The sequence below is a fragment of the Ceratotherium simum genome, chromosome 4, assembly GCF_057802395.1.
Source record: "Ceratotherium simum simum isolate JZ-2026a chromosome 4, ASM5780239v1, whole genome shotgun sequence".
Lineage (NCBI taxonomy): Eukaryota > Metazoa > Chordata > Mammalia > Perissodactyla > Rhinocerotidae > Ceratotherium > Ceratotherium simum.
In genome coordinates this window covers 46,877,314-46,903,444 of record NC_141903.1, presented here as the reverse complement: position 1 = coordinate 46,903,444, position 26,131 = coordinate 46,877,314, and the positions used below count along the sequence as shown (strand labels likewise).

The window sequence follows — 26,131 nt, the reverse complement described above, 5'->3', positions numbered from 1 at the left end:
TGGATGACATTTTTTGAATATTCTCCTCAATAGAAAAGGGGCATCTAATTCTGCTGTCATAGTTGTGAATAACATGTGCACAAAGAAATTTGACTGTTGTTTCTGGTGAAGGTGTTATGTCAAGGGGATACCTCTCCGTCCACTCATCACTCTGGAGTCCTGATATCATGCTTAGTGGTCTATTTCTGCATCCACATAGGCTCTTCCCGAAACAAAGAGGATATATTTGGTAGTCACTGATCATTTTTTAAAATGTGGATTAGGCAATTTTCCTTGAAACTTCTTTCCTAATTTAGCATGAAGTAGAATTAAATAGTAGAAATGAAGGAATTTATTTGGAGATATCAAAATAAGAAGGGGAATTGTTTGGTTAGGCAGTGGACTGTAAGAGAGCTGAAGAATGGATTGAAGAAAATTATCAAGCATGCATGTTGTTTTTAAGTGATACTTGAGACTGGGATGTGAAACAGCTGTGTTGCTGGGGTTTTTTTTCTTGTGCCAACTTTCCTTATTTGATTGATTTTCTCTCTGACAGCCCACTGTGCTGATAAATGTGTCCATGGTCGCTGCATTGCTCCAAACACCTGTCAGTGTGAGCCTGGCTGGGGTGGGACCAACTGCTCCAGTGGTAAGTTCCCACCTGCTGCTGTCTGTCTCAGGATGTTTTTGCTCTATGAGCTCCCTTGTCTGCAGACTACCCTGAGCCACGGGTTTCCCTCTTCATCCCTGTGCAGAACGTGGTGTGGATTCCTGATCCAACTCATTAATACAGTTTCATTTAAATCTGTACATGCATTATATTCAGAACTGTTGTTAAGTATAAAGAAAGGAACTTGGAAAGAAGGAGATTTCAATAATCTGATGCTGATACTTCTGTAAATATGAATGTATTTTCCAGAGTAGGGTCCAGAATTGAGATTCCTTAGCTCAATAAGGCAGTTGTGGTAACATGGCAGCTATTGTATTCTAACTTCTGTTTTTACTTGTTGATTTATCTAAGATACTTTCTTGGTAATTAAAATTTACCAGCTGTTGGTTATATCTGAATTTTGAGATGCAAATAATGAGTACTCATTCAGATAATTTTGGGGAGAAATATTAGTGATGAAATTCATGAACATTTTGGTATCAAATGAAATTGTAATATAGTATATAATTTGTCTCCATTATGTTAGAATTATAATTCTAACGTATTCTATAATTCTAACATTCTAGAATTATAATTCTAACATAATGATATTTTGGATTATAAGCAGGTTGCACTTGAAATCTCGTATCCTTTATTACGAGGATTAAATGATGGAATGTCATGTAATACAGTTGCTTTTCCAAATTTCACAGTTAAAACTTAAATTTTCTGGCTAACTCATTGCTGTGCATGTAATTGTGTATACTCTCTGTTCTTTTATACTTCTTTTTGCCTTGAAAAATGTGAGAGGGAATCAAAATGTAACTAAATTGTAATGCACAAAATGTTACGTTTAGAGAAAGGAAATAGTAGTTTTAAAAATTAGCAGGCTGTCATGACAGCACAAATTTGTCCTCACTGCTACCAAACAATTTTCTGAAACTAGTCCGAAAGGACTTCAAGCTGTCTAGATAAGCTGGTTTCAAGAATTTTCACTTGCTTACACTTGGAATTGGGGAGATTACCCTTTATCTTGTTAGAACTTCTTGTTGTCGCCTTGTGATCTCTTGGCTTTCCCTGAAACAGCATCTCCAGGGGAAATCCTTGGGCTGTCTGTGCACAGAACATTCTGTATGAAAGAGCCTTTTTATTGTATCTTAAACAGGGAGTGTGTGTGTGTGTGTGTGTGTGTGTTTCTGGCCCTGACAGGCTTCCAATTCCAGTGGTGACTGTCTTGCAGGGTTTTGTTTTGCTTCTGTTGGAGATCAGGAGGAGAGTGGGCATTTTGTTCACATGCTGTTGGGGCAAAATGTTTGGGATGTGGGATTTGGCTCATGTCCATTTTTCTGGCCGACTGACCTCAAATGCGATGTTGCTTTCATTAACTTTTTCAGCTTCAAAATCAGTTGTGCCTACACATTTTGAAGAAAAACAACATTATTGTATAAACTAGTGGGAAAGAGAAGAGTGAATGTATTCTTCATTTGAAATGTTAGGTTTGTTACTAATTCCAGGGCAAGAATGCTGTGGAATAACTTCAGTTGTATTCATACTCTGTCTCTTACGGACTGCAGACTACCTCAAGCTAAGAGATCAGACCAAAGAGAGTTTGTGTAAACGAAACAAAAGTCTACATGGGTTTCAGATGCTCTAGAACTGATTTAGACCTGCTAGAAAACAAACTGTTGCTTTCTTTTGGAGTTGACTGATTTTTGAATGAAACCTCTAGAATTCTGAGAACACATGTTCTTTTCAATCCTGGAAGATGATATGAGGCGACTTTTAGTCTATTCTCTACTACTCATGTTTTGGCTTTAAAATGACAAAAGCGTAAATAAACGTGGACAGATATCTGAAGTCTTTAAAGATGTTCTGAGAAAAACATTTCTGACACCTTTAATAAGCACATAAGAAAATGCTATTCTGTGCTGGCACACTGGGTCCTGTTACATGGGTTTTGTCTGTGGCAATTACTCTAATATCACTCATTAGGAGGTGTATAATTTAATTACTGTTGGCCAGAAAATTCTCGAAACAAAATTCATGCTCTAATATTCTACTAAGTAGCAGAGTTAAAATGGCCTAATTTCTAAGGATTTTATTTCTATGTCTCTCCTTTCTGGTTATTGTTATGCATATATTTGCTGATGTATGTTAGGTCCATACAATGATTGCTTTGACAATCAGACTAGTTCCTTGTATCAGTCAGAGTCCAATCAGGAGACAGAAATCACAATAATTTCTTTTGTGTAAACCTTTTATTTTGGAACAATTTTAGATTTACAGAAAAAGATGCAAAGATAGTAGAGAGTTCCTATATACCCACATCCAGTTTTCCCCCTTGTTAACATCTTACCATTAGTTTGTCAAACTGAGAAACTGACATGAGTATATTACTATCAAATAAACTCCAGATTTTATTTGGATTTCATCAGTTTTTCCATTAATATCCTCTTTCTGCTCCAGGATCCAATCCAGGGCACCACCCTGCATTTCATTATCATGTCTCCCCAGTCTCCTCTGGTCTGTGACAATTTCTCAATCTTTGTTTTTTATAACCTTGACAGTCTCAAGGAGTACTGGCCAGTTTTCCTGTAGAGTGTCCCCCAATCTACATTTGACTGATGTTTTTCTCATGATTAGACTGGAGTTGTGGGTTTTGAAAAGAATACCACAGAGTTGAAGTGCCTTTCTCATCACACCATATCATGACGTTCATATGACATCACCCATGATGTCATCACTTGGCTAACCTTTACCACTTGCTGATGTGGAGTGTTTGCTAGGTTTCTCCACATAAAGTTACTATTTTTCCTTTTCCTTACTCTGTTCTTTGGAAGCAAGTTATTAAGTCTAGTCTACCGTCGAGGATGAAGGGCAGGAATTAAGCTCACATCTTCAAGGGGAAGTATCTACATATGTTATTTGGAACTCTTCTGTAAGTAAGATATGTCTTTCCCCCATTTATTCAATCATTTCTTTATATCAGTATGGACTTGTGTATATTTAAATGATATTTTGGGTTATAAGCCAATATTATATTATCTTTTTGCTGGAATTGTTCCAGGTTTGGAGATTGGGAGTTCTTTTGGGTGGTTCTTGTGTCCTTTTGACATGCCTCTATCTTTTTTGTTTTTGTTTTTTTGAGTACTTTCTTACTTTCTGGTACTACAGAATACTCCAAACTCATTTTGTGTTTTTCCTGCCTCAATTCTAGAATTAGCCTTTGGAGAATGGTATTTAGAAACCAAAGTCTGGGTGCTGGGTATGCTCATTGCTTCTGGGACACATAGTATCTCGGACAGGGAAAGTTTATTAAAAAGAATGAACTATAACAGGAGAATGAAGTAACAAGGGATAGGCCAGTAAGAAGTAAATAGCACTTGGAAGAATATAAGAATAGCAGATGTAAGGAGAGCCACTACTCCTAGGGCTGAGATAGAATGCCCAAAAGGAAGCCCCAGTAGGGGTGTGATCCAGACCTTGTTAGAGAAGGCACAACCACAGCAGAGAAGCTGGCAGAAGAATGGCAGAGAAGCTGGTGAGGTACTACTATATAGCAGAACTTGCTGGAAATCTGCCCTCTGGAACTTGGTAGATATCTGCCCTACAGAACACTTGGGAAAGCTGTTCATGGAAAAGTGTCTTACCAGAAGCACTGTACTACAAAAAGCCCCAGGGGCATGCCAGGGAAAGTTGCTGGCTGATGGGTGCTGCCAGCCACAGTGTATCTCAGGAGCTGGAAGCTAGAGAAGCTGCCCATGGTCTAGGAGCCTGGAACTGGGCTGGAGAAGCAGCTTGCATTGCAGAAACTGGGCACTGTGAAAGCTGTAGGTGTTACGGAGCCAGATGCTGGAGCAGCCACTCCCACTGTGCTTACACAGCAGGAGCTGGATGCTGGAGAAGCCCCGGGCACTGCAGGAGTCAGTTGAGCTTGCACACTGGAACCCTGATGGAAAACTCTTTCCTCCTGCAGTATCTCTCCAGAGTGCTCTACAGAAAATGCTTAACATTCCGCCATCTGGCGAAGGAAAAATATTTAAAGGGCCCATATCCATTTTTATAGAGCAGGCAATGAAGGATAAATTTAGCCTTGAGAGGCAATAAAGTGGTAACTGTTGCAGGCCATTCCTTTGGTTACTCAGCTCCTCTGTGCACATTTCTACACTTGAATTCTTGTACATCAACAAAACAACTCTATGTTTCCACCTAATGAGATACAGCTATCCATCTTACAAGTAAAAATGTTCCCACTCTTGTCTCAAAATCAGGAGATACAAGTCCCACCAGTTGTGTATCCATTGCTGGTTATATTAATTTTTCCTCAAATTCAGTCACAGTCCCACTGAATATTCTGTTACCTGGATACTAAAGTTAACATCCAACAACTTATATATAAAATAAAATAAAAATGGAAAAAGAAGAAAAAAGAAAATAGCATCTACAAATAAATGCATACATAAAATAAACAATAGAAAATATTAAAAACAACTTCAGGTCCCTTTTCTGTAATTAGTCACAAGGCTGTAATTGTATGTATGGTTTCCTTCTCCCCGCCCCCCATTCCGAATTTCCCCCTCCTCAGCCCACCTCAGCTGCTTGGGGTTCTTTACCTGGTGAAGTGACTTAAACCCTTATTCCTGAAGGATCTGAATTCTCAGTTGTCCTGCCTTTTTTTGGTTGATGTTTTCTGTTAACCTTTGCTACTGGGCATGGAAGTACTAAGAGATGCCCCATGGAATCCCTTGGGTTCCAGACACAGGTCCTTTCTCCCGTTGTGTAATAGTGACCCAATTTCCCCTTGATAATCAAGATCAATCCTCCAGCCAGAAGAGTAACTCCTTTTATTTACATTAAGAGCCTGAAATGACCAGAGAGCAATAAGTTGATAACTGACATACACAGCTATCTCTCTGTATTTTTTTTTCTTTCTTAATGTACATGGGAGATTAAGGGACTAACAGATACCTTCACATGAACAGGTTTACAAAGGCTTCCCTTGGAGATTTCATCTGACTGTTTACCTTGTCAGTGGAGAGGAAGAGTCCTATATGTGATATACAGTTAGTGTTCCTCGGTCTCAATGTATTCTCTGTATAAAAAACCAGATGTGTCAGAGAACTGCACAAAGTTTGTTCCTCTGGAGTGAAATCATGATTTATTTGACTAGACTCAGACATATTGCTTCTTTTAAATTTGATTAAGTGATTTTTTTAAAAAAGCACCTACATATTTTACTTTTATTGGCATTCTAATGTATACCCTAGCCTACGTGATATTAATCTATTTTACCTCCATCTCTCTTCCCCGCTCTCTCTCTGTTCCTCCCCTGCATCAATCTCTCTGTCTGTTCATCAATCCTCTATTCCGTTTCCTCCCTCTCTGGATGATAAACAGCTCCTGGAGGGCAGGGGCTGTGTGTTATTAATCTCTTTAGCCTCCATTGTGCCTGGTATGTGGTTGGAGCACAGTAAATGTTTGTTCCATTTAATCAGATTGAATGAACTGTATGATTCGGAGAAGGTCATTCATGTGTTCATGATACGAACTTTCACTGAGTGATTACTGTATGCAAGGAACTGTATTGGGTGCTGGGGATAAGGAAACAAATGTGGAACAGTCGCTGGTCTGACAGAGCTCATAGCTTTGAGAAAAGTAGACAGAAGTGTAAACGTGTCATCCTGAGAAAGAGAACAGCCTCAGTAGAAGAGGTGGATTGAGGAAGCTAAAAGTGGAGTTGGGAAGGTATGAGAGGTTGTCTAGGTGGACTAGGGCAAGAAGAGCCTAAGGTAATGCTGGAGACAGAAGCAGATTGCTATGGGGTAAGGGGTAACGAAAAGAAGATGATCAAGTATAAACTACTTGCCAGAAAGAGCTGAAAAGCCAATGAGAGGGAGCAAAGAGATAGGGAGTTAGTAAAAGGCTCAAGAGAAAGTTTTGTGTTTGTTTCCTTTTGTTTGTGTTTTAAGGTGAAAAACACTTAGAGTCTGAGAGAGTGGGGAAAAAAAGGGGAGAGACTGGACACTCATTTGCAAGAGGGGATCAGTTAATCGGGGGAAAAGGCTCCTGGGAAGACACGTGGGGGATAGGATGGGATCCCGGGAACTGATTAGCAAGAAGTACTTCCCATTCCCAACAGAATGAGGAGGATGGAGTGGCTGGCAGGGATGTTGGTAGGTTTCTAGTATCAGGGCTGCTAGTGGGAGGAGACTCTGAGGGAGTTCATATTTGATGACTTTTCTCTCTTGGTAAAGGGGGAGGAGAGAGAATTTGATACTAAGGGGAGCAGAATGATGATTCATGTTGGGTCGTGTTGATGATGATGACAGTAGTAGTTCTCCTTCGCTGAGCACTTAGCCCGTGCTCAGCATCATGGTAAGAGCTTTACAGGAATTACATTTAATCCTCACAACAGACAGTGAGATGGTTACAATTCTTGTTCCTGTTTTACAGATGAGGAAACAGAGGCACAGAAAACTTAAATAACTTGCCTAAGTTCATACATTTAGTAAATGGTGGAGATAGACTCACATCTCAGTCAGAGCTAGTAAATTTAACCACAAGGGCATGGTGCCTCCTGATTGGAAAGAAGGTTTAGTGACAGCGACAAGGGTCAAGTGACACTGAGGGGAGTGAGAGCAGGAGGCAGGACCTGACAACACCAAACAAATATTAAAATACATTTCCTGAGAGATAATTGAGAGCATACTACCAATAGACATGATGAATTTAAAGTGACACCAGTTTGGTTGGACTCATTTGTAATTTTTAATCTCCTCATTTGTAATATTAAGAATGTTGGCCCAGATTATATTTATGATCCCTTTTCAGCCCGTGCGTCTATGTGTGATTTACTGAAATACATATATCCAATCCCTGAGACCTTTCTTTGTGTTGGAAACCCTTTAAACCTTTTGTATGAGTAGCAATAACACATTGGTTCTCTCAACCTATTGAATCCTACTTACGGTTTTCTAAATATCTGTAGACAAATTTGTCTCTCCCCTGGCTGTAGGGCACATCCAAGACACATGGGAGAGCCCTAAATCAGCCAGCAAATAGTTTTGAAATGCTTGTTCCCCAGACTTTTGACATTAGTACCAAATAGAAGCAAAAAGGAAAATTAATTTTGGTCTAGAAAATCCAAATGGGTTTATTTAGGCACCAATAACATTTCTGATTAAATGTACTTGGAAGTAGTGAAAATATGCCCAGGAGGCAAGACTAGCTCAAACATTTTCAGGTACAATGTTAGGAACACTGATAACCTTTTATATAAAGCAGGCACACTGTGCAGCATTGAGTAAGTAATAAGACTTTGCCTGCAGGATATTTGAATTGAGGAATCCATTTGAAGGAAATTACAAGCCAGAAATCGTAAGGCACAAAAAGCTGACTTGTTCCCCAGCAAGTTCTGCCATAAAGGTCTATTGACTGGACACAATAGTCGGATCGATGCTATCTGGGCAGAGAAGACACGCGGAGCCCAGTCCTCACGGCAAGTTGTTAACATACCCATCACACTGTCAGAATTACTTTAGAAATCAGGTTGATCGAGCAGCAAGAATAAGAGGAGATCATTTGGGTTCGCTGGCGTCGGGGCAGGACATTGATAATAGGTGAGAAGGATGAGCTCGGAGCGGTTCATCAGAACTGCCCAAAGGCAATTTTACTGATGGGCTGCCCAGATATTTTGATAGCGGTCACCAGCAGAAACTGCTGAGTTTGCCTTTCCGAAGGAGTCTGAGATCTGGGCTGTTCTTCGTTACTCTCTAGAGGGGAGGAGAACCTCCTCCACTCCCTTCTCCCAAGCCCCATGTTGGAATTGAATGGCAATGGTCCTAGCTGCTCTCCTTTTTATGCTGTTTCTGGGCCTCACTTTTCTCAGGCTTAAAATAAGACTTAAAGTATCTACTTCATATGCTTGTGAGGATTAAATGACACAATACCTGTTAAGTGCTCAGCACTGTGCCTGGCAACATAATGATGGCTCAGTAAATGGTACTGATTTACAATGCCTTGTGTGACAGATGAGGCTTCTACTAGACTTCGCGTCAGTCCAGTGTTTGGACTAGACAGCAGATGAGGTGACTCTTTGTGGACAACGCGTTTCGTCCTGCAGGCCACACCCTTCTTTAGCAGAAACCTCTTTCTGTCCACAGTTGCTACCAGGAGGCTCCCCACACAGTGCCCTCATGCAGCTTTTTGCATTATCCTCAACCTTTGATCATGGATGTCCTTACCAGGTGAATTCGTTTCTGGTTTCCATTGCTTCTGGCACAATGAAAACACTGTAGACATTTACGTGACTTGTGCTCGTCAGTTCACATGCAGTGGCTGTAATGACAAGACTGGGCTATCTTGTTATTTGACTCTGTTTCACATCATTTATTGATTTTTTTTTCTTTTTACTTTGTGTAGTATCCCTCCACATCCATTTATTAGAAAAATCTTGGTTCAGCCTCAAAAGATAACAAAATCTAACCTTTTCTTGCTATCTCTACTGCCGCCACTCAAATCCAAGCCACCGTCCTCTTTTAATTGGTGATCACAATCGTCTCCTTGCTATTGGGTCTCGAGTCAGTGCTCTGTAGTGAGACCAGAACAAGCTTGTAAAAACGTACTTCAGAGTGTGCTGCTCTCCATCTCAAAACTCGCCAGTATTTCCTCTGATAGTTAGAATTAACTCCAAAGCCCTGACTATGATCCACCCAGCCCTGTTTGATCCATCCCACCCGAGCTCCCTGATCCCTTGTCATCCCACTCCCACTGTGGGTATTGTCCGGCTCAGCCTCTGCCTTCCTTTCTTGGAACACGCTAGTTTCATTTCTGCCTTTGCACTTGATATTACCTCTGCCTGGAATACTCTTCTCCTTGGATCTTTACATGGCTGACTTCTTTAGGTCTTTTAGGTCTCAGCCTAAGTGCCACCACCACGGGAGGCTTTCCCTGACCTCCATATATAAAGAGTGTTCCCCCATTACTCTCTATCGCATCTCCTTTTAAACATTTTTTTTTTTTGCCACTATTTGAAAATATTTTATGTGTTTACTTTTTTTTGGTCTGTCTTCCCCTCCAGGATGTAAATCTCATAAAAACATGGATTTTGTCTGTTTTATTCACTACTGTCTAGCTAATTTATTCACCTAATGTCTAACACAGTGCTGGGCACACAGTAATGCTCAATAAATATTTGTGGAAGGAAGGAATGAAGGCATAAATGTTCCAGGAGAGATAATGGATATAAAAGTGAGATATGAGAGATGAGTAAGACTCTTACTCTTCTTTCAAGGTGCTTTCAGTTTAATGGAGGAGTTGGAAGTCCATACACAAATATGTAAGCAAAGTATCCAGAGACGTTAAGGAGGAGGTGGTCAAAGGCCTTCTAGAGAAAGAGCGTGACCTAAAGTCTTTCCTTCAGTGGCCTTAAGGTAGCTCAGGTGCCTGTGACTTCAGGATTCACCTTGGCTATGTGCAAGGTAGGCCCATTCATCCTTGGTGACTTAGCAGAAGATTCCTTGCCCATAAACTGGCGAAATGAAATTGTAGAAAGCCAGGTGAGATGAACTAGATGTAGTTTCCATGAACTTTGAGGAAGATGTGGGTGTGGGAGCTCCTTACCCTCAGGAGAGGAAAAGTTATAGTATTTGCATCAAGGTTGTTACTCATATGGGGTGTGACTTCTGAAATGGTGGCCCCATGACTAAGAAAAGGTGTTTGAAAGTCAGCCCTTATTTGAATGGAGAATGCTTAACAATTTAGCCATCTAAACTTCCACACATTACTTCTCAAGGTGGAAATTATGTGTGACAATATAGAACCTAGCTGTTATTTTGTACCAAAATGGAGTATGAACAGTAAGAAATTAGGCAAAGAAATTCAGACTACAGATTATTTCAAATCACATAGCTACCATTTTCTGACAGCAATAATGTGCTTCCTGGCTGTTCTGCTTAGAGTGAAATAATGATATGTATTAGGTGGTCCTGTAGCCTCACTTGTTACCGAACCTGTAACATTGGGTAGGCTAATACCCGATTTTAGTAGTATATCTCATTATGGGGTTATATTATTAATTGGCTGAAATTAAGTGCTCTGGTTTATTATATAGTCCAGTATCTTTCATGACTATACCTGGTTTCTTATTGTTTGTGATTGTTGTCAAAGAATTTTTTTAAATACTTGAAAATTTCCTCAGGGCAAATAAGAAAAAAAGCTAATCACTGTTTTTCCTTCTTTGATCAAAATATCTTTTAATTCATTGACAACCTAGTTGATTTTTAAAAGTTTGAACATTTGTACCTGTATTATGGAAGAAATTAATCATGTTTGATGTGTATGAAACTAATAAAGGGTAGAAAGTAATAAAATGATAAAGACTCTTCCAGTGGAGTAAATAGTAGAGGTTACAAGAGCCTAGCTCTTGGACCATAAATGAGTGGTATCACCTTAAAATTCTGTGAAAATCTAATGGTTTTACTACTCACTACTGTTGCACAAAACTAGTGAAAGTAACTTCCAAAGAAAGTTTAAATTTTAATGGAATTGATTTGAACTTGATATAACTGTGCATTTTTGTTCATACATTAAAGAAAAGCAACCACTTAAAAAAAGAATCTTACGTTGTAAAATTAGTATTACATGAATCAGATTATCCATGCTGTAAATTAGTTCTTAGAGTAATTAGACCACATCAAAGTAAAAAACATCTGTAAGACAGAGGATACCATAAGCAAAGTTAAAAGAATAACAAGAGAATTGGAAAAGATTTTTGCGACATATAAAACAAATGATTAGTATATAGAATATGTAAAGAACTCTCACAAATCAATAAGAAAAAACCCTCAACTTTAGAAGAGGCAAAGGATACAATAAGGCAATTAAGAGGTAAGGAAGCCTGATTGGCTAATGAGCATTTGAGAGTATGCTGCTCTTTGTAATAACCTATGCACTTTGTATAAACTATGCACTTTTTATGATGTGCATAGTAAAGGAACAAGATGTCGTTTTTCACCATTAGACTGGCAAAAGTTAAGAGGTCTGACAATATCAAGTGTTGGCAGGGATGTGAAAGGAAGCTTCCATACACTCCTATTGTGAGGGTACATTGGCAGAGTAACTTGAGAGAGCAATTTGGCTGTCTTTAGAGTAAAATTTTAATTTGTGTACACCATGTGATCCAGTAATTTTATTTCTACTTCTTCATAGTTTGTCTGTGTACCTTGGAGAAACCCTTGCATACATGTACTAGAGGATATATTCTTTGTATCTTTGTAACAGTGAAAATTTGGAAACAACTAAAAATGGCTATGAATGTGGGATAAGATAAATTTATTGGAGGCTGTTAGTATAGTGGAATGCTGTATAGCCATTCATTCCTATAAACTGCTATATAGTGTTACACTATATTAGCATATGTATCAATATTAGTAGATCTCAATATCATAATATTGGGTGAAAAAAGCAAGATGCACAGTGATATATACATTTTATGTAAAACTAATAAGTGCATAAAATAATATGATATATTATTTTTGGACACACATAGACTGGAAGGGTACATGTTAAAATCATGACACTGGTTACCTCTGGGGAAGGAGAAGAGAAAGAACTGGGAACCAGGCACAAGGAGACAAAGGGGACTTTATCTGTAATGTTTTATTTCTTGCATTAATGATGAAGCAAATGTGATGCAGTGTTCACAACAGTTAATTCTAGATTGTGGGTACACGGGCCTTTGTTATAATATTACTTGTAGTCTCCTGTAGTTAAAAAAATTTTTTTTCTGGAGAAAACTATATTAAATCTTTCAGAACATTCAGTTAGCATCCAGAGTTTGGAGCCTAGTTTTCTTACTGTGGGATTTTAAGCAAATCATTTAAGGACTGTGCCCTTTGGCCTTTCACACCCAGAATGAAGAAAATAACTATTTGCACAATGGGGTTCCTGAGTATTTGTCCTTCAGCGCTCATCTCAAGCCCCGCCTCCTCTGAAAGCCTTCTCCCTTCTCTCCTCTGCCCAAAGGTGCGGTGCACACCGGTCCTCTGTGTTCCTCGAGCATCCGTGCACTGTAACACTTAGCACGTTTTTTGTGATGAATCTCACTGTGGGCCCATCTCTTCCAACAGATAAAGAAATCTTAGCTATAGAACATGTCTTAGGCAGGAGCAAGTATTGAGTGCTCAACAAACAGAACTTAGTAGCCATAGAAGATGCTTAATACATTTTTAATGAAAGAATAAATGAGCAAAAGAACAAAAATATGGTGAGACTTTCATAAAGCCAGACATCCTGAAATGGCTCCCAGTGTTGTTAGGATTCTTTTGACTTTAGTGAATAAGTGTAATCCCCCCAAATCCCTTCCTTAATCCCAGCCTACAGTTTATATCCTTGAGATTTTCCTGCACTGTGAATAGGGTCATCAATGTGCTCTCATAGAGAGACATCAATGTTTATATTTAGACACATTAAAGAATAAACATTTCACACCCTCTTTTCTGGTTCATAATTTGAGATAAGCGTACACTGAAGTTATAAAATGACAGTTCATGCTTTGAAAATTCATTTAGCAAACATTTTTTTAAGAATAAAGGTTCTCTCTCAGCCACTGAATAATATTAACATAAACAGCACTGGGTGGTTGTCCACAGTGATTTTTGGCACTCCATCAGCTCTCCAGCGGGTTTTTTGACATGTGAAGGACATGAGGTTTTAGTGCTTTCAGAGGGTCTGGAAAATACATTTTTATTGTTCTTCTCCATGGATGGAGAAGCTTTACTAAGTTGTTTTATTTTTAAAGCACTTCATGTTTTGAATGAGGATCTTTTCTTCTATAGGAACAAAGGGAATGACACACCATCGTCTTGTTAGCCTAAAGCACAAGGAATGGAATCACAGGGAGATAAAAGACCCCGAGGGAACCGAGGCTTAGGAAGAAAGAGTGTATATTTCAGGAGGAATCGTGTTTTTCTATCCTTTGAGACAGCGGAAAATTATTTTGGTCTCTTCTAAAAGCACTCATTCTATAGAGATATTTTCTTAAAAGTGACTTATATGTGCTTTGTCTATATATTAGAATTTGAAGGGCTGAATTTTCTTCCCTGTTATTTTCTCTCATAATCATAATTTCCTATGTTTAAAGTCAATGGAGAATATCACAGCAAAACTCCATGTAAAAATGTATTTTCAAGTCAGCATAGCTGACTGATGATACTTGACATTTATATGTTAAGGGCACTTAAAGCCTTAGTTAATTCAAACAGCAACCCTGATGTGGGTAATTATGTATTACGCACTGACATCAGTTTCCCTATGATAAACTTGAGTTTCAAGATTCAGTACGTTATCCCACTGTAAGTATCTGGTGGAGATGTATCCACAAGGTTCTTGAACCCCACACAGTAGTTCTTATATCCCAGAGGTATTAAACCATGACAAAAAAACAAAGAAAGAGAAAAACCCCAGACTGCTCGTTCAGCTAGGGTTTGTTTAGACCTAATACAAGCACACAGAATTAGGCACTTTTGTTGTTCCCTGTAATTCAGAACCAATTGCTTTAAAAAAAGCATCTTATACCTCAAAATGTGTTTCAAGGCTACTTCTGTGGGTCTTAGTGGACATAGATAAGCTGAGGCAAACTCAAGTCAGTGGGATTGGTGCCTACTAATAAGGCAAGATTCTCCAGATTTCATTTATGACCATCTATTTATTTATGCTAAGGGGAGTATGCTAAGAAGTTCATGTGATTGTTTCTGAGTTTCTCCTTTTACGTATCTGAACCCCACGTACAAACCTACCTATACTTCTGGACACATTAATCATCAGCAAATGGGAAATTTCTAAATCCAGTTTTTAATTGTCAATTAAGAATAGGGTGTAAGGTAATGCTGGGTTTCATTGCAGCCCTGAGCATTTTCCAACTGGCTTTATAAAAATGGATGAAAGGGGTGATACCAGGGCTTGTTTTTTACTTTGTGGAGTTACTGGGCAATTTACCTTTGAAATTTGCATTGTGAGAACCAAGCTGTCCTTTTTGGCATGAATGATTCAAGCAAAACAAACAAATAATACAAACCAATGACAGGCTTGTTATTCCAGCTTCATGTACAGCTGGAGGATGTTTTTCCAGGGTGTTCTTTTTCCTGGGGTAGGATGTTCCAATGTGCCAACCATGGAATAAAATTTCTGCTGCTACTAGATCTGTGCCGTGTCACACATAACAACAAGTACTTTTTGTGTAATTAGTATGTTCCACCATCCCCATTTTACAAAAAGAAAGTTAAGTATAACAAATGTCGGGGACTTGTTCAAGGTTCCATGGCTATGAACTGGTGGTGGCCCGGCTGGGGTCCAGGTCTGTCTAATACTGAATGATTATGTGCCCGCCTCGAGCCAGCTAGTGATTGATGAATTTTGTAACAAGGTGAACTTCATGGTAAACATCACTCTTTTCTCTGAAGGAAAAATGATTTCATCCTTTTCTTTTTTTTTTTTTTTTTTTGCTGGAGTCCTTTGGATGAGACAATATGTTAACATGCCCTTATTCCTTCCTCCGGAGCATCTCTCAATTTGGCATTTCTGTTTATCTCTAATTGTGCTCCTTTCCTTATTCTTTGTCTGCACGAAGACAAGATATTTACTAAACTATCTCCTATTTGTTCAAAGATTTTTTATAATGCCTTGTTTTTGTCAATACATGTGTGGCTGTAGACATGTTGAGACATTTCTTATCAAAACCATTCTGATGAAACTGCTGCTAACACATTTTAGGCAAGCAAGTATTATTTCTCAAGCATCTGTGAGACTTGTGTCCTAGAATGTTCTTTTATGAAAACCATCTGGAAGCAGTTAATGTGCACTGATATCAGGTCTTGTAAATGACAAGCAGAGCATCACCCTTGGGATGGTCTGCACAGTGTGGGGGAAGAGTGCAGCTTTGGCGGCATTGATAGATTGGGGTTGAACCCTTGCTTTGGCCACTTGAACGCTAAGAGACTTTAAGCAAATACTCATCTGAGTACATTTTGCACATTAAATGTTGGAATAATTATACCTATCTTATTGAGTTATTGTGAGGTTTAAATAAAACAACTGCATAATGTTGACACATGTTTGAAACTCAATATATCTTAGAACCTCTTCTCTCTCCCCGTCCTTTGCATGGAAAATTGAACTGAGGGTTTGAAGTGGGTTAGGAGAGAAGAATGTACCTAGAATTGTTAAGATGATTTTACAGGTTTCTCTGCTTGTGAAAGTTAGTTATAGTGCTCTACATTCACAGTCACTTTCATTTATTCACCAAATGGATCTTGAACAACAGCCGTGTGCCAGGTACTACATGGGCCTAGTTTTCAGGTCAGTGTACTCCTAAAGCTAATGACATCAACACTGTTTTCACAGTGAGTGTACTGACTTTTTTGTTTGCATAATATCATTATCAACTACAGAAGCTCTTCAGATCTGACCATCTCCTTAATTTTAATTTCCCTTCGAGAAATGCCTTATGTTCTCACTACTGAGATAATTTCCTATTTTCAGTGCCCCTAAATATTGAGTCTTTCGTGGACCCCATATGCTTGTTCAGTGAAAGATCTTAATCATTTGCTGCTCTGCCCTAATGGATCATGTTAGGTGAAAAACGTAATTGCATGATATTATGTTTAACCAAAATATGTAATTTCAGTACTTCAGGAGCAGAACGGCCTTGTGAAAAGTGCTCGGACTTTTGTTTGCAGAGAGTCTTGAGTTTCAATACTGATGCCACCACTTACTAGTTGGGTGTTTTTCGACATTTTAGCTAAATATTCTCATCCTAAATATCCTCTGTGTACTAAATGTGATAATGATACCCATGTTGTTGTAATTGCTGTGAGGTCTGGAAAGAGGTGTGTAAAGCATAGAGCACAGATATAAATGCTTGGCAGATCGAACCATTTAAAAAAATAATGTTTTGCTTGCTTTTCTTTTACTGCCAAAAGGACACACGTTGATTGTAGACAATTTAGAAAATCTAGTTAATCCAAATTAAGAAAAATCACGTACATTCTTAAGACCCAGAGATACCCAATGGTGCCATTTGACTGTAGAACCTTTCAATATCTGTCTGTCTGTCTGTCTCTCTTTCTCATTCTCCCTCGTCTCCCCTCTTCCCCAGATATTAGGTTCAACCATATACAATTGCTGATATCTGGCCATTTTTGACCTAAATTAACAACTTCATTGGTTCATTCTAATATATTGCTAACACTGGATTATGTAGTACATATTGTTTTATAATCTTTTGACAATTATGATATTGCTAACATCTTTCAAGTTCATTACATATTCTCTGTAATATCACTTTTAATTGATGCATAAGTATTTCATTATGTGATTATACCAAAATTTTTTTCACCAGTCCTCTATTACTGGAAAATTAGGTTGTTTTCAATTTTTTATTATTGTAAACAGTGCTGTGATAAGCATCCTTATAGCTTTGGAGGGAGTAAAGTATAGTGGTTTAGAAAACAGACTGAAGACAGGAGGTCTGTGCTTCACCACTTACTACCTATGTAACTTTAAGCAAGTCACCTGGATTTCAGTTTCTTCGTCTATAAAATAAGAATAACAACAGAACCTCCTTCAGAGGGTCACTGTGAGGGTTCATCTCTCTCAAGTGCTGAGAACAGTGTCTCTGGGTACACTTTGAGTAGTATTAATGAGTTAACTATTGTGAATTGTTATTGTCTTTACACACATATGTTTATTTCTTTTGGAAAAATCCCCAAGAAGAATTTATGAGTAAAGGGCAAATGTTACACTTTTCTGGACTAATCTCTAAAATGGATGTGGTAATCTGCTCTCCACTAGTAGTGCATAAGAGTACTGGTTTTCATAAAAAGGGAGGGTTATCATCATCACTGTGAGTATTAGTCTCATCATTCTTATTACCCTACTTCAGAATTCAGGGTGCACAGTTTTTCACAGTTTAATATCCCTGAAATCAGGATGCTTCTAACTATCATTGTCAACCTGGTGACTGCCATGACGTGGTTGTACGAAATGTTCTGATGACAACTGCTGAGATCAAGAAAGGGTGTCAGTATGTCTTAACACTATGAAATTCAGTTTTATTTGAGAGATATGAAATGAGGCAAACATATAAAAATTACAATCTAAGAGCAAATTGAGTGTCATGGAAAGTATGTAATGTCTTTTTCAGAGAGCATCTCAGATTGGCTCTAAGGGACAGAGGTTTCTGGGCTGAGCTTGGGAGACTGGGGAGGACTGATGGAGGGAGAGGACATGTCTGATATCTCTCCATCTCTACTTATTTCTATACTTCTTTTTGTTGTGCACGTAGCTAAGAAAGATGATAATGGCCATGATGCAATAGCATGGAAGCCCAAGAAGGCATTCATGGACATTTGCTATTGAAAAGCCTTTTGGTTGTGACATGTATCATTCTCTCTGAACGTAATACCTCCTGCAACCTCCCTCCCCTGCCAGTCCCTCCTCTTTCTATGTACAGATCCTCTACCTTTTACCTAAATAGGGCATATCCTGCCATTAGGTCTCAGCTTAGACATCATTTTAGCTGGTAAGCCTTTCCCAACTCGCCAACACTGGTTAAGTGTCATCCCATGTTCTGTTGTATGTAGTCCATATCCTTACCTTACTGCTTCTCACAGGATATTTTATTGCCTAGTAACTTGATGCCTCAGCTCCTAAACTTATAGAAACTTCTAAGCTCCTAGAAGCATGCATTCATATTATTCTCCTTTGAACTCTAGGCCTAGTACCATGCTGGCATATGGCAGGTACTTAAGAGATGTCAGCTGAGAGAATTTCAGTACCCAGCCCATGAACGTAACCTGTGGTTACTGGCATCTTTGGAAGTTATAGCCATAGGGTTCCGGGTGAGTCCGTTGTCTTGAGAGGGTCCAGTGCTCTACTAGTTATCACTAAAGGTTGTAGCATGGACCATATACTTCTGATATTATGCAGTAGTTTAAAATTCCTTTTATTTCCAGCTTATTATGAGAGCTTGTTAGAGCAAGCTGTCCATGCTGTCTGAGACCCTCGTTAAGCTATCTCCTGAAACACTGGCATGAATCTGGGTACCTGGCATCTGATAGCCCATTTCTAGCTGTTAGCACGGTAAGAGCTGAAACCAGAAGCTGAAAATGACTCATCACTCCCTTACTAGGATTTGGGTTCTGTTTAATCTGAAACAAAATTTTGTTCATTTACCTTTCGTTATTAGGATATTCAAGCTGTTTCCATCTTAACTACATTTTTTTTTTAAGTTGTCAGTGGGAGTAACCAACCTAGTCACTTCTTCTTGAGGAGGGAAACACTTTCCCCTTGAGATTAGGGGGAGGTCTTAGGTAAAAGATGTCGGATGATTTGAGTTCAGGCTCTCTCTAATCTGTCTTTCCAAACACAGTGCTTGAATTCAAGATAATTGGTCAAGCTTGGCACTAAACGTAAGGAACAAAATTCTCTCTCTTGTCTAGACAGTCAACATACCCTTGCATTTGTAGTAATCAGGGAAGAAAGCTGGCTTTTGTGTGATTAACTGTGTAACTCACTGGGATACATTTACAAATGGGTGAGTTGAAGTAGTTAAATATGACAAATGAAGAGAGGAAAGGAAGTCACAGTGATGCCTAAATTCAAGCCAGGCTTCTGTGTCCTACTTGTTCCACTTTCTGCCTATTTGTAAACGTCTGTATGTGGATTTTTCCCCCAGCATAGCGCATGTTGGTGCCCAGTATTCATAATGTGAGGCCCATGTATCAGTGGCCTTTTAGGGAAATATAGCCCCAAGGGGAGAAGCTGTCACTTCAAAGCATGCCACAGTGCCTAGATATAGCCAGGAAATTAACCATGTCAGCACGATAATATTTCTTTAAAAGCCTGAAACCCTTTCTTTGACACTGATAGTTATCGACTTCTGCTATTAACTTGTTTCAATCATGAGGAGATACTTTAAGGGTTTTTTTTAATCTAATCCCAAGAAGATAGAACTGGTCTCTGCTTGACTGCTCCACTGGGAGAGAAGTTGTTGAATGGGATGTGGAAATGGGTTGTGAAGGAGAGGAGAGACCAGTGCTGTCCCCTCAGCACCTTGACTTCTTCCAACCACTCTCCTGTTGTTGTAAAGCATATTCTCTAAAATGTATGTGCTCCTGGAGCCGGCCTGGTGGCTTGGCGGTTAAGTGCACGCGCTCCGCTACTGGCGGCCCGGGGTTCGGATCCCGGGCGTGCACCGACGCACCGCTTCTCCAGCCATGCTGAGGCCCTGTCCCACATACAGCAACTAAAAGGATGTGCAACTATGACATACAGCTATCTACTGGGGGGCTTTGGGGGAACAAAAAAAGGAGGAGGATTAGGCAATGGATGGTAGCTCAGAGCCGGTCTTCCTCAGCAAAAAAAAAGAGGAGGATTAGCACGGATGTTAGCTCAGGACTGATCTTCCTCACACACACACACAAAAAAAGTGTGTGCTCCAGCCCACTTTTCTCACAGTGTCACAGTGGGGGAAAAGAACTTTAACCCATCATGACTTTTTTTTAATGCTTTTGACATGATCTTGATGTCCTTATCAAGGCAATTTTATTAGCTAAAATCGTTTTCTGTGTCAATCAACTAATCCTCCATTATACATAAGGAAAAAACAGATATGTAATTTAATATCTGAGACTTCCAGAAGTTTAGGGGGATATGGAAACTTCGGAGAGGGTTCAGTAAAGAAAATGAGTGGACTTGAGTAAACTTTTAAAAAATAAATATAAGTTTTGGGGTTGTAGTATTTAGCAAAGAGCTGGGCCAAGGATGCATCCACGTTTCAGGAATAAGATCACATATAATGCAAAGAACAGTGATGAACTGGATTTGACTGTATTGTTAGGAGGACAGGAGAAAAAAGGATCAAATTATAGCATAATGGATTTGGCTTACATGGGGTGAAGATTTTCCTTCCTCTTAGATTTGATGAACCAGGGAACAAGTTACAAAGGACTGTGTAATTTACTTTGTTGGACCTTAAAAACAGGACAGATTTTCCTCTACCTGGGATAGTTGAGAGAATTTAAAGGAACATACTATGTAATATTTTTTTAAAGAATAGTTCCTAGGTTGAAAGCGTTACGATTGAAAAAAATTTATTTGTCCTTATCCATAGGCAATAAAAGAAATAACTCATATGAATAACGATTAGACTTAAATCTCATCTTGGAACTACCACCTAATCTTATTTTGTGAAAGTAGATTGTGAATTCTTAGGTAATTGCTTTCTTGATCTGCTTCAGGTTCAATAATTCTCTCATTGTTTTTTATTGTGTTAAAGTATGTTTGTTAAAGTACTAATGAGACCAAAGCCACGTTGATTAAAAACAGAATTATTCATTTAACCTTTCGATATTATGAAATGGTAGGTAGGTTCTAATATTGGAAGGTGAATCCTGCACGTCTAATAAATTGTTTGCTGTGTGCCTAGCTTTTTTTTTCAATAGTTTATTCTATATCTGTTGAAGTTACAAAATTTTTATGAAATGAAACTTTTTTTTTTTATCATAAAAGCAATTTATCCTAAGAGCTGTAGGCAGGGTGCATCTTCCCTAGTGATTTTTATAGCATCTAATTAATAAATAAGTGTGTGGCTGGCTGGGCAATGCACATTAAGAGTAAGTTTTGCTTATCGTCACCCTTTATAATTTTCAGAGTGTTTGAGATTGAGATTTTTTCCTTCCCTGCTCCTCTTTTCCTACTCCTTGACTTGAATTGCAGCCACTCTTCCTTTTCTTTGGAACTGCACTTCTAAATCTGTCTTTCAAATGCTTTTTTCTGCCTTTGTCTTACCTGGTTTCGTGTGCCTATTATCTTTTTATTTGCTAGGCAGTTTCAGTTTCAGGTTTGTCTTGTTTTTAAGTAAGTCAGTGAATTTAAACATTTTAGTCAATTTTTTTTCTGCCGTTTCTGACTATCTCCCAATCACGTGTATTTTGACTGATATCTTGAAAGCAGATCAGCAGTTTCCTTTTAGAGTGTTCTGGCCCAGACCTGTAGCAGCGTCAGTCCACTCCTCGGTAGCTCTGCCTCTGAGTCCTGTCTCGGTCTTCATGATCACTGCCCGCGGTCAGGGCTCCTCACTGATCTCCTGAACTCCCCGTTCTTCTTGCCCAGCCTCCCTGCCTCTCGTTGTCAGCCTCTGCCTGCCCTTTCCTCACACTGTAGCCAGGCTGACCTTACTAGGAGGCAAATATGCATTGTCCTTCATTGCTTAAAACCCTTTGCTACCAATCCTTTGTCCACAAGGTGCAATCCAAACTCCTTACTGTGCATGAAAGCCCCTGCATGAACTGACTGTTCCCATCTGCCTAGCCAGCTCCTTTCACTGCATACACAACTGCTCACACCCTCCCCTAGCCAATTACTCTAGCAACGTCAACCTCAACACTTGAGGGCCAGGGAACAGGCTGAGTAAGGGCATGGAGTTGAGAAAATGTAGCGATGCTTAAGCAAGGAAGTGATACAAAGTGGCCCAGTTAATACCAAGCACCAATTTGTGAAGCATTGCCATGGATTGGCACCAGAGCCTCGATGCCCAGCTAAGGAACGGTGATGAAGGGGTCATCAAGCCACTTTCTCCAAGGGGAGAGGAAAGGTGGTTCTGAAGAGCTTGCTATTACCCACACCCATGCTCTGGTGCTCTCCACTGTTTCTTTTCCCATCCTCAGCCTGTGACGGTGATCACTGGGGGCCCCACTGCAGCAGCCGGTGCCAGTGCAAAAACAAGGCTCTGTGCAACCCCATCACAGGGGCTTGCCACTGCTCTGCGGGCTTCCGGGGCTGGCGCTGCGAGGACCGCTGTGAGCAGGGGACCTATGGTAATGACTGTCACCAGAGATGTCAGTGCCAGAACGGAGCCACCTGTGATCATGTCACCGGGGAATGCCGCTGCCCACCGGGATACACTGGAGCCTTGTAAGTGACATGCTGCTTAGCAGTGTGGTTGACCCCACCCACCCTCTCTGTTCATGCTGCTGCTGCCATCATACTGCTGTGCTTCTGTTTCTGTTGCTGCCTGAAGTGTTACTGAGAGGGCGGGACTCCTGGCACAGATGTGGAGACCAGCAGTGATAGCCAGTAGATGTTCCTGCTGTTTGACCCTTGAGCATCAAAGCCCAGGCACAGTCTCAGGGCCAGCTTCTGTGCTTTTCTTTGGGCAGGGCAAAGCCAGAGAGGACCAGGATGTTGTGTTGAATGGCAATATTTGGGGGTTGTTGGGGCAGATTTGAGGTTCTGCTTTGATTCTCCTGCAGTTGCATTCATTTTGCACTGCTGGCTGTTAATTGTCCATGTTGTTCTGCTCAGTGTGGCAATTAATTAGCTGGATAAAGCTGGGTGGGTTCACTGTCTTAAAAACAAGGAAAGGGGGAAGGCGTTAGAAACAGTCCACGACAAAAAGTTAACTCGGTTATTTAATGCCCCTGGATACATATGTTGCTTTGTGAATATAAAAGTATATGTATGACATCTGTGTAGAATATGTGCACACAGATCTTTACATTCTCTCCGGAGAACATCGAAGCAAATACTTCACCTCTACTACTTTCCTTATTTTGTGGGAAGGACATTCTTTGGTTTGCTTGTATTAGCAAACAGAATAAGAGGCAGAATTTGCCGAAAAAGTAGGAGATAAAAAAATCTTATTTCCTTACTGAGAAAATTACAATCGTAAATCACAGAACTAAAACTTGAAAAAGTGTGGCTGATTAGGTAAATACTTCCTGCCGACAGTATTAATGGTTATAAAAGTGGAGCTAAAGAAGAAATTGCATTAGCTTAGAAAGCCCTGATTTTCAGAAGAATGGATGATCATTTCAAACTATTTAATTGTTAATATTGCTTTTATGGGTTTTTATCAAGGCTACAATTGAATAGGGCTTTGGGAAACTCAGAGGGATTTCACAGGAGAGAAAAAAGACTTAGAGAGAAAAAGGCTTAGAGAAGAAGGTTCATTCATACAATATGGGAGGGGAGTAGTTAAAGGCATGGAGACTCGTCAGTCTGAAGATTGATTATGAAGAATATGTGCACAAAGCGGGTGATGTGCAAATGTTCCCATCTCCTTTGAAGTTAGAACAAACGCACAAGCGAAAGTAGACTTCAAATGTAACACGTGGGCTTTGTAGAAGTTACATGGAAAGTTCCTGTCACCAAGGCATGTTTGGCCAACAGTCGTCCTTGGTGCTCTCAGATAGGAGAGATTCTCCTTACACTGAAATGGTTTCGTTAGAAAATGCCCGAAAACAAAGGGAAGGACAAGGTGACCCCTCAAAGACCCCTATGGCCAATCTAATTAATGCTCTTTATGTTAACGAAATGAACAATATTGAACAGAGAAATCTTGTCTGTTTTAGGGCCCTTGGTGCTGTTGTGTCTGTGAACCTGAAGGTTGTGTGGTTGGGTAAATAACGGTGTCCTTTGTCACACGTTAATCCCTCAGCTGTGAGGATCTTTGTCCCCCTGGCAAGCATGGTCCGCAGTGTGAGCAGAGATGCCCCTGCCAAAATGGAGGAGTATGTCATCATGTCACTGGAGAATGCTCTTGCCCTTCTGGCTGGCTGGTAAGCTCCCCTCCTCCCTCCCAAAGTTACCTGTTCCAGGAGACTCAAGTGACAATGCATGTGGAGGACTTGAGCACAAAAGAAATTACGCTGATGGTTCAAGATTCCCGAACTGGAAATGCCTGACCATTTCAAAACTGGAATTGTTCAGTCCAGAGAAAGCAGGAGGTGATTAAATCCTGAATTTGAAGTGCTCTAAGGGTCCTCCTGGAAAAAATAGTAGGCCATCTGTCCTGAATTTCCCCTCAGGATATAAAAGGGAAATATCTCATCTTACACATGACAGCCAGAGCTGTTAAGCACTAGATATATTTAAATAATCATTTTCATAATTATGTTCTATGGGTCACTATTGTTCTTTGAGAACATTATTCTCAACAAAGTAAGTATTATGTGAAAAAGTCATCTGGTCATATAAATCTGAAGACACATTGAGGTAAACCATGTTTCCCAAGTATTGCAGAAGTATGATAGAGCCTTAAGTATGATAATCTAAGAGGAAGCTATAGCTCACCGCACTTCCCAAACTTTGACCAGGGTACTCTTCTGTATGTGGTATCTTACCGGCTTACTGTTATGTGGAATACACAGTGTCAAAGCTGGTTTACTAACTAGATTTCTCTGAAATCAGGAAATAATATTGGTTCTTACTTCTCTGAGTTGATTTGTGCCTAAGTCTGTTGTATCTTCTGCTTGAAGGCAGAAGAGTGAATGATCAATGTCTGTTTCTTTCATTAAAAAACAAAAATTAAAAGAGCAATTTACTTCAAGCCAGCCCTGGTGGTCTAGTGGTTACGATTCAGCGCTTTCACTGCCACGACCCGGGTTCGTTTCCTGATCAGGGAACCACACGACCCATCTGTTGCTTGTCATACTGTTACTGCTGCGTGTTGCTGTGATGCTGAAAGCTATGCCACTGGTATTTCAAATACCAGCAGGGTCACCTAAGTTTGACAGATTTCGGTGGTGCTTCCAAACTAAGACAGACTAGGAAGAAGGACCTGGCCATCCACTTCAAAAAAAATTGGCCATGAAAACCCTATGAGTAGCAGTGAAGCAGTGTCTGAAATAGCACCAGAAGGTAAGAGGCTGGTGCAAAAACACTGGGCAGGGTTCCGCTTTGCTGTACACAGGGTCGCTAGGAGTCAGAATCAAGTCTGTGGCACTAACAAAAAAAACAAAAGAATTTACTTCAAGATCACCTTCTATCTCCGTAAGCTGTAGTGAAGCTGCGCTTGCAGGGTTACAAGTGACTTCTTAATTGCCAAATCCAGTGATGATTCTTCTGTTCTCATTCTGCTTCATTTTGCCAAAGCTTTTGACACTGTTCTTCATCTACTTCCCTTTCTTAATCTCTTTTCTCTCCACTTCTCTGATAACTCCCTCTCTCCTACCTCTCTTACCAAAGATCTCTTTTCCTAATCCCCCTTCTTCTACATACCACTTTATTATAGTATTTCCCAGGTTTCAGTCTTGTCCTTTTTTCTCACCAAAAATCTTCTCTGGAAATCTCATCCAGACCCCTGGCTTTAACAATCCTCTGCTGATTTTCCCAAATCTTGACCTTACTTCACCTGAGCCCAGATGTGTATTTGTCACTATCCTGTTAGACACCCCAACCTAGATTGGCTCCAGACATGAAGACATCGTCTCTCTGGGCTACACCCAAGCTGGAGTCTTAGGAGCCAGACATCAGGTGGAAATGGTCTGGAATTGCCCTTATTGTAGGCATGGAACAAAGGAGAACTGGAGTCTGCTTCCCAATGAGGGTCATGGGAAGTAAGGGAGAGTTCAAGATGTTAAGATCACTGGGGCAAGTGGAAAGCAAATATCAGACCCAAGGTGAGTGTTGGAAATGGTAAGCAGGCAGCACAAGGTCCAGTTC

General features: G+C 39.9%; 1 protein-coding gene across 1 annotated transcript in view; it reads left to right on the top strand.

Moving 5' to 3' along the window:
- MEGF10 (multiple EGF like domains 10) overlaps window positions 1-26,131 on the top strand; it is a 160,723-nt gene that overhangs the window by 78,528 nt on the left and 56,064 nt on the right. The window contains exons 5-7 of the mRNA XM_014796376.2: window positions 536-628; window positions 22,354-22,600; window positions 24,126-24,246. Coding sequence (XP_014651862.1) covers window positions 536-628; window positions 22,354-22,600; window positions 24,126-24,246 — 461 coding nt within the window. The remainder of the gene's footprint in view (window positions 1-535; window positions 629-22,353; window positions 22,601-24,125; window positions 24,247-26,131) is intronic.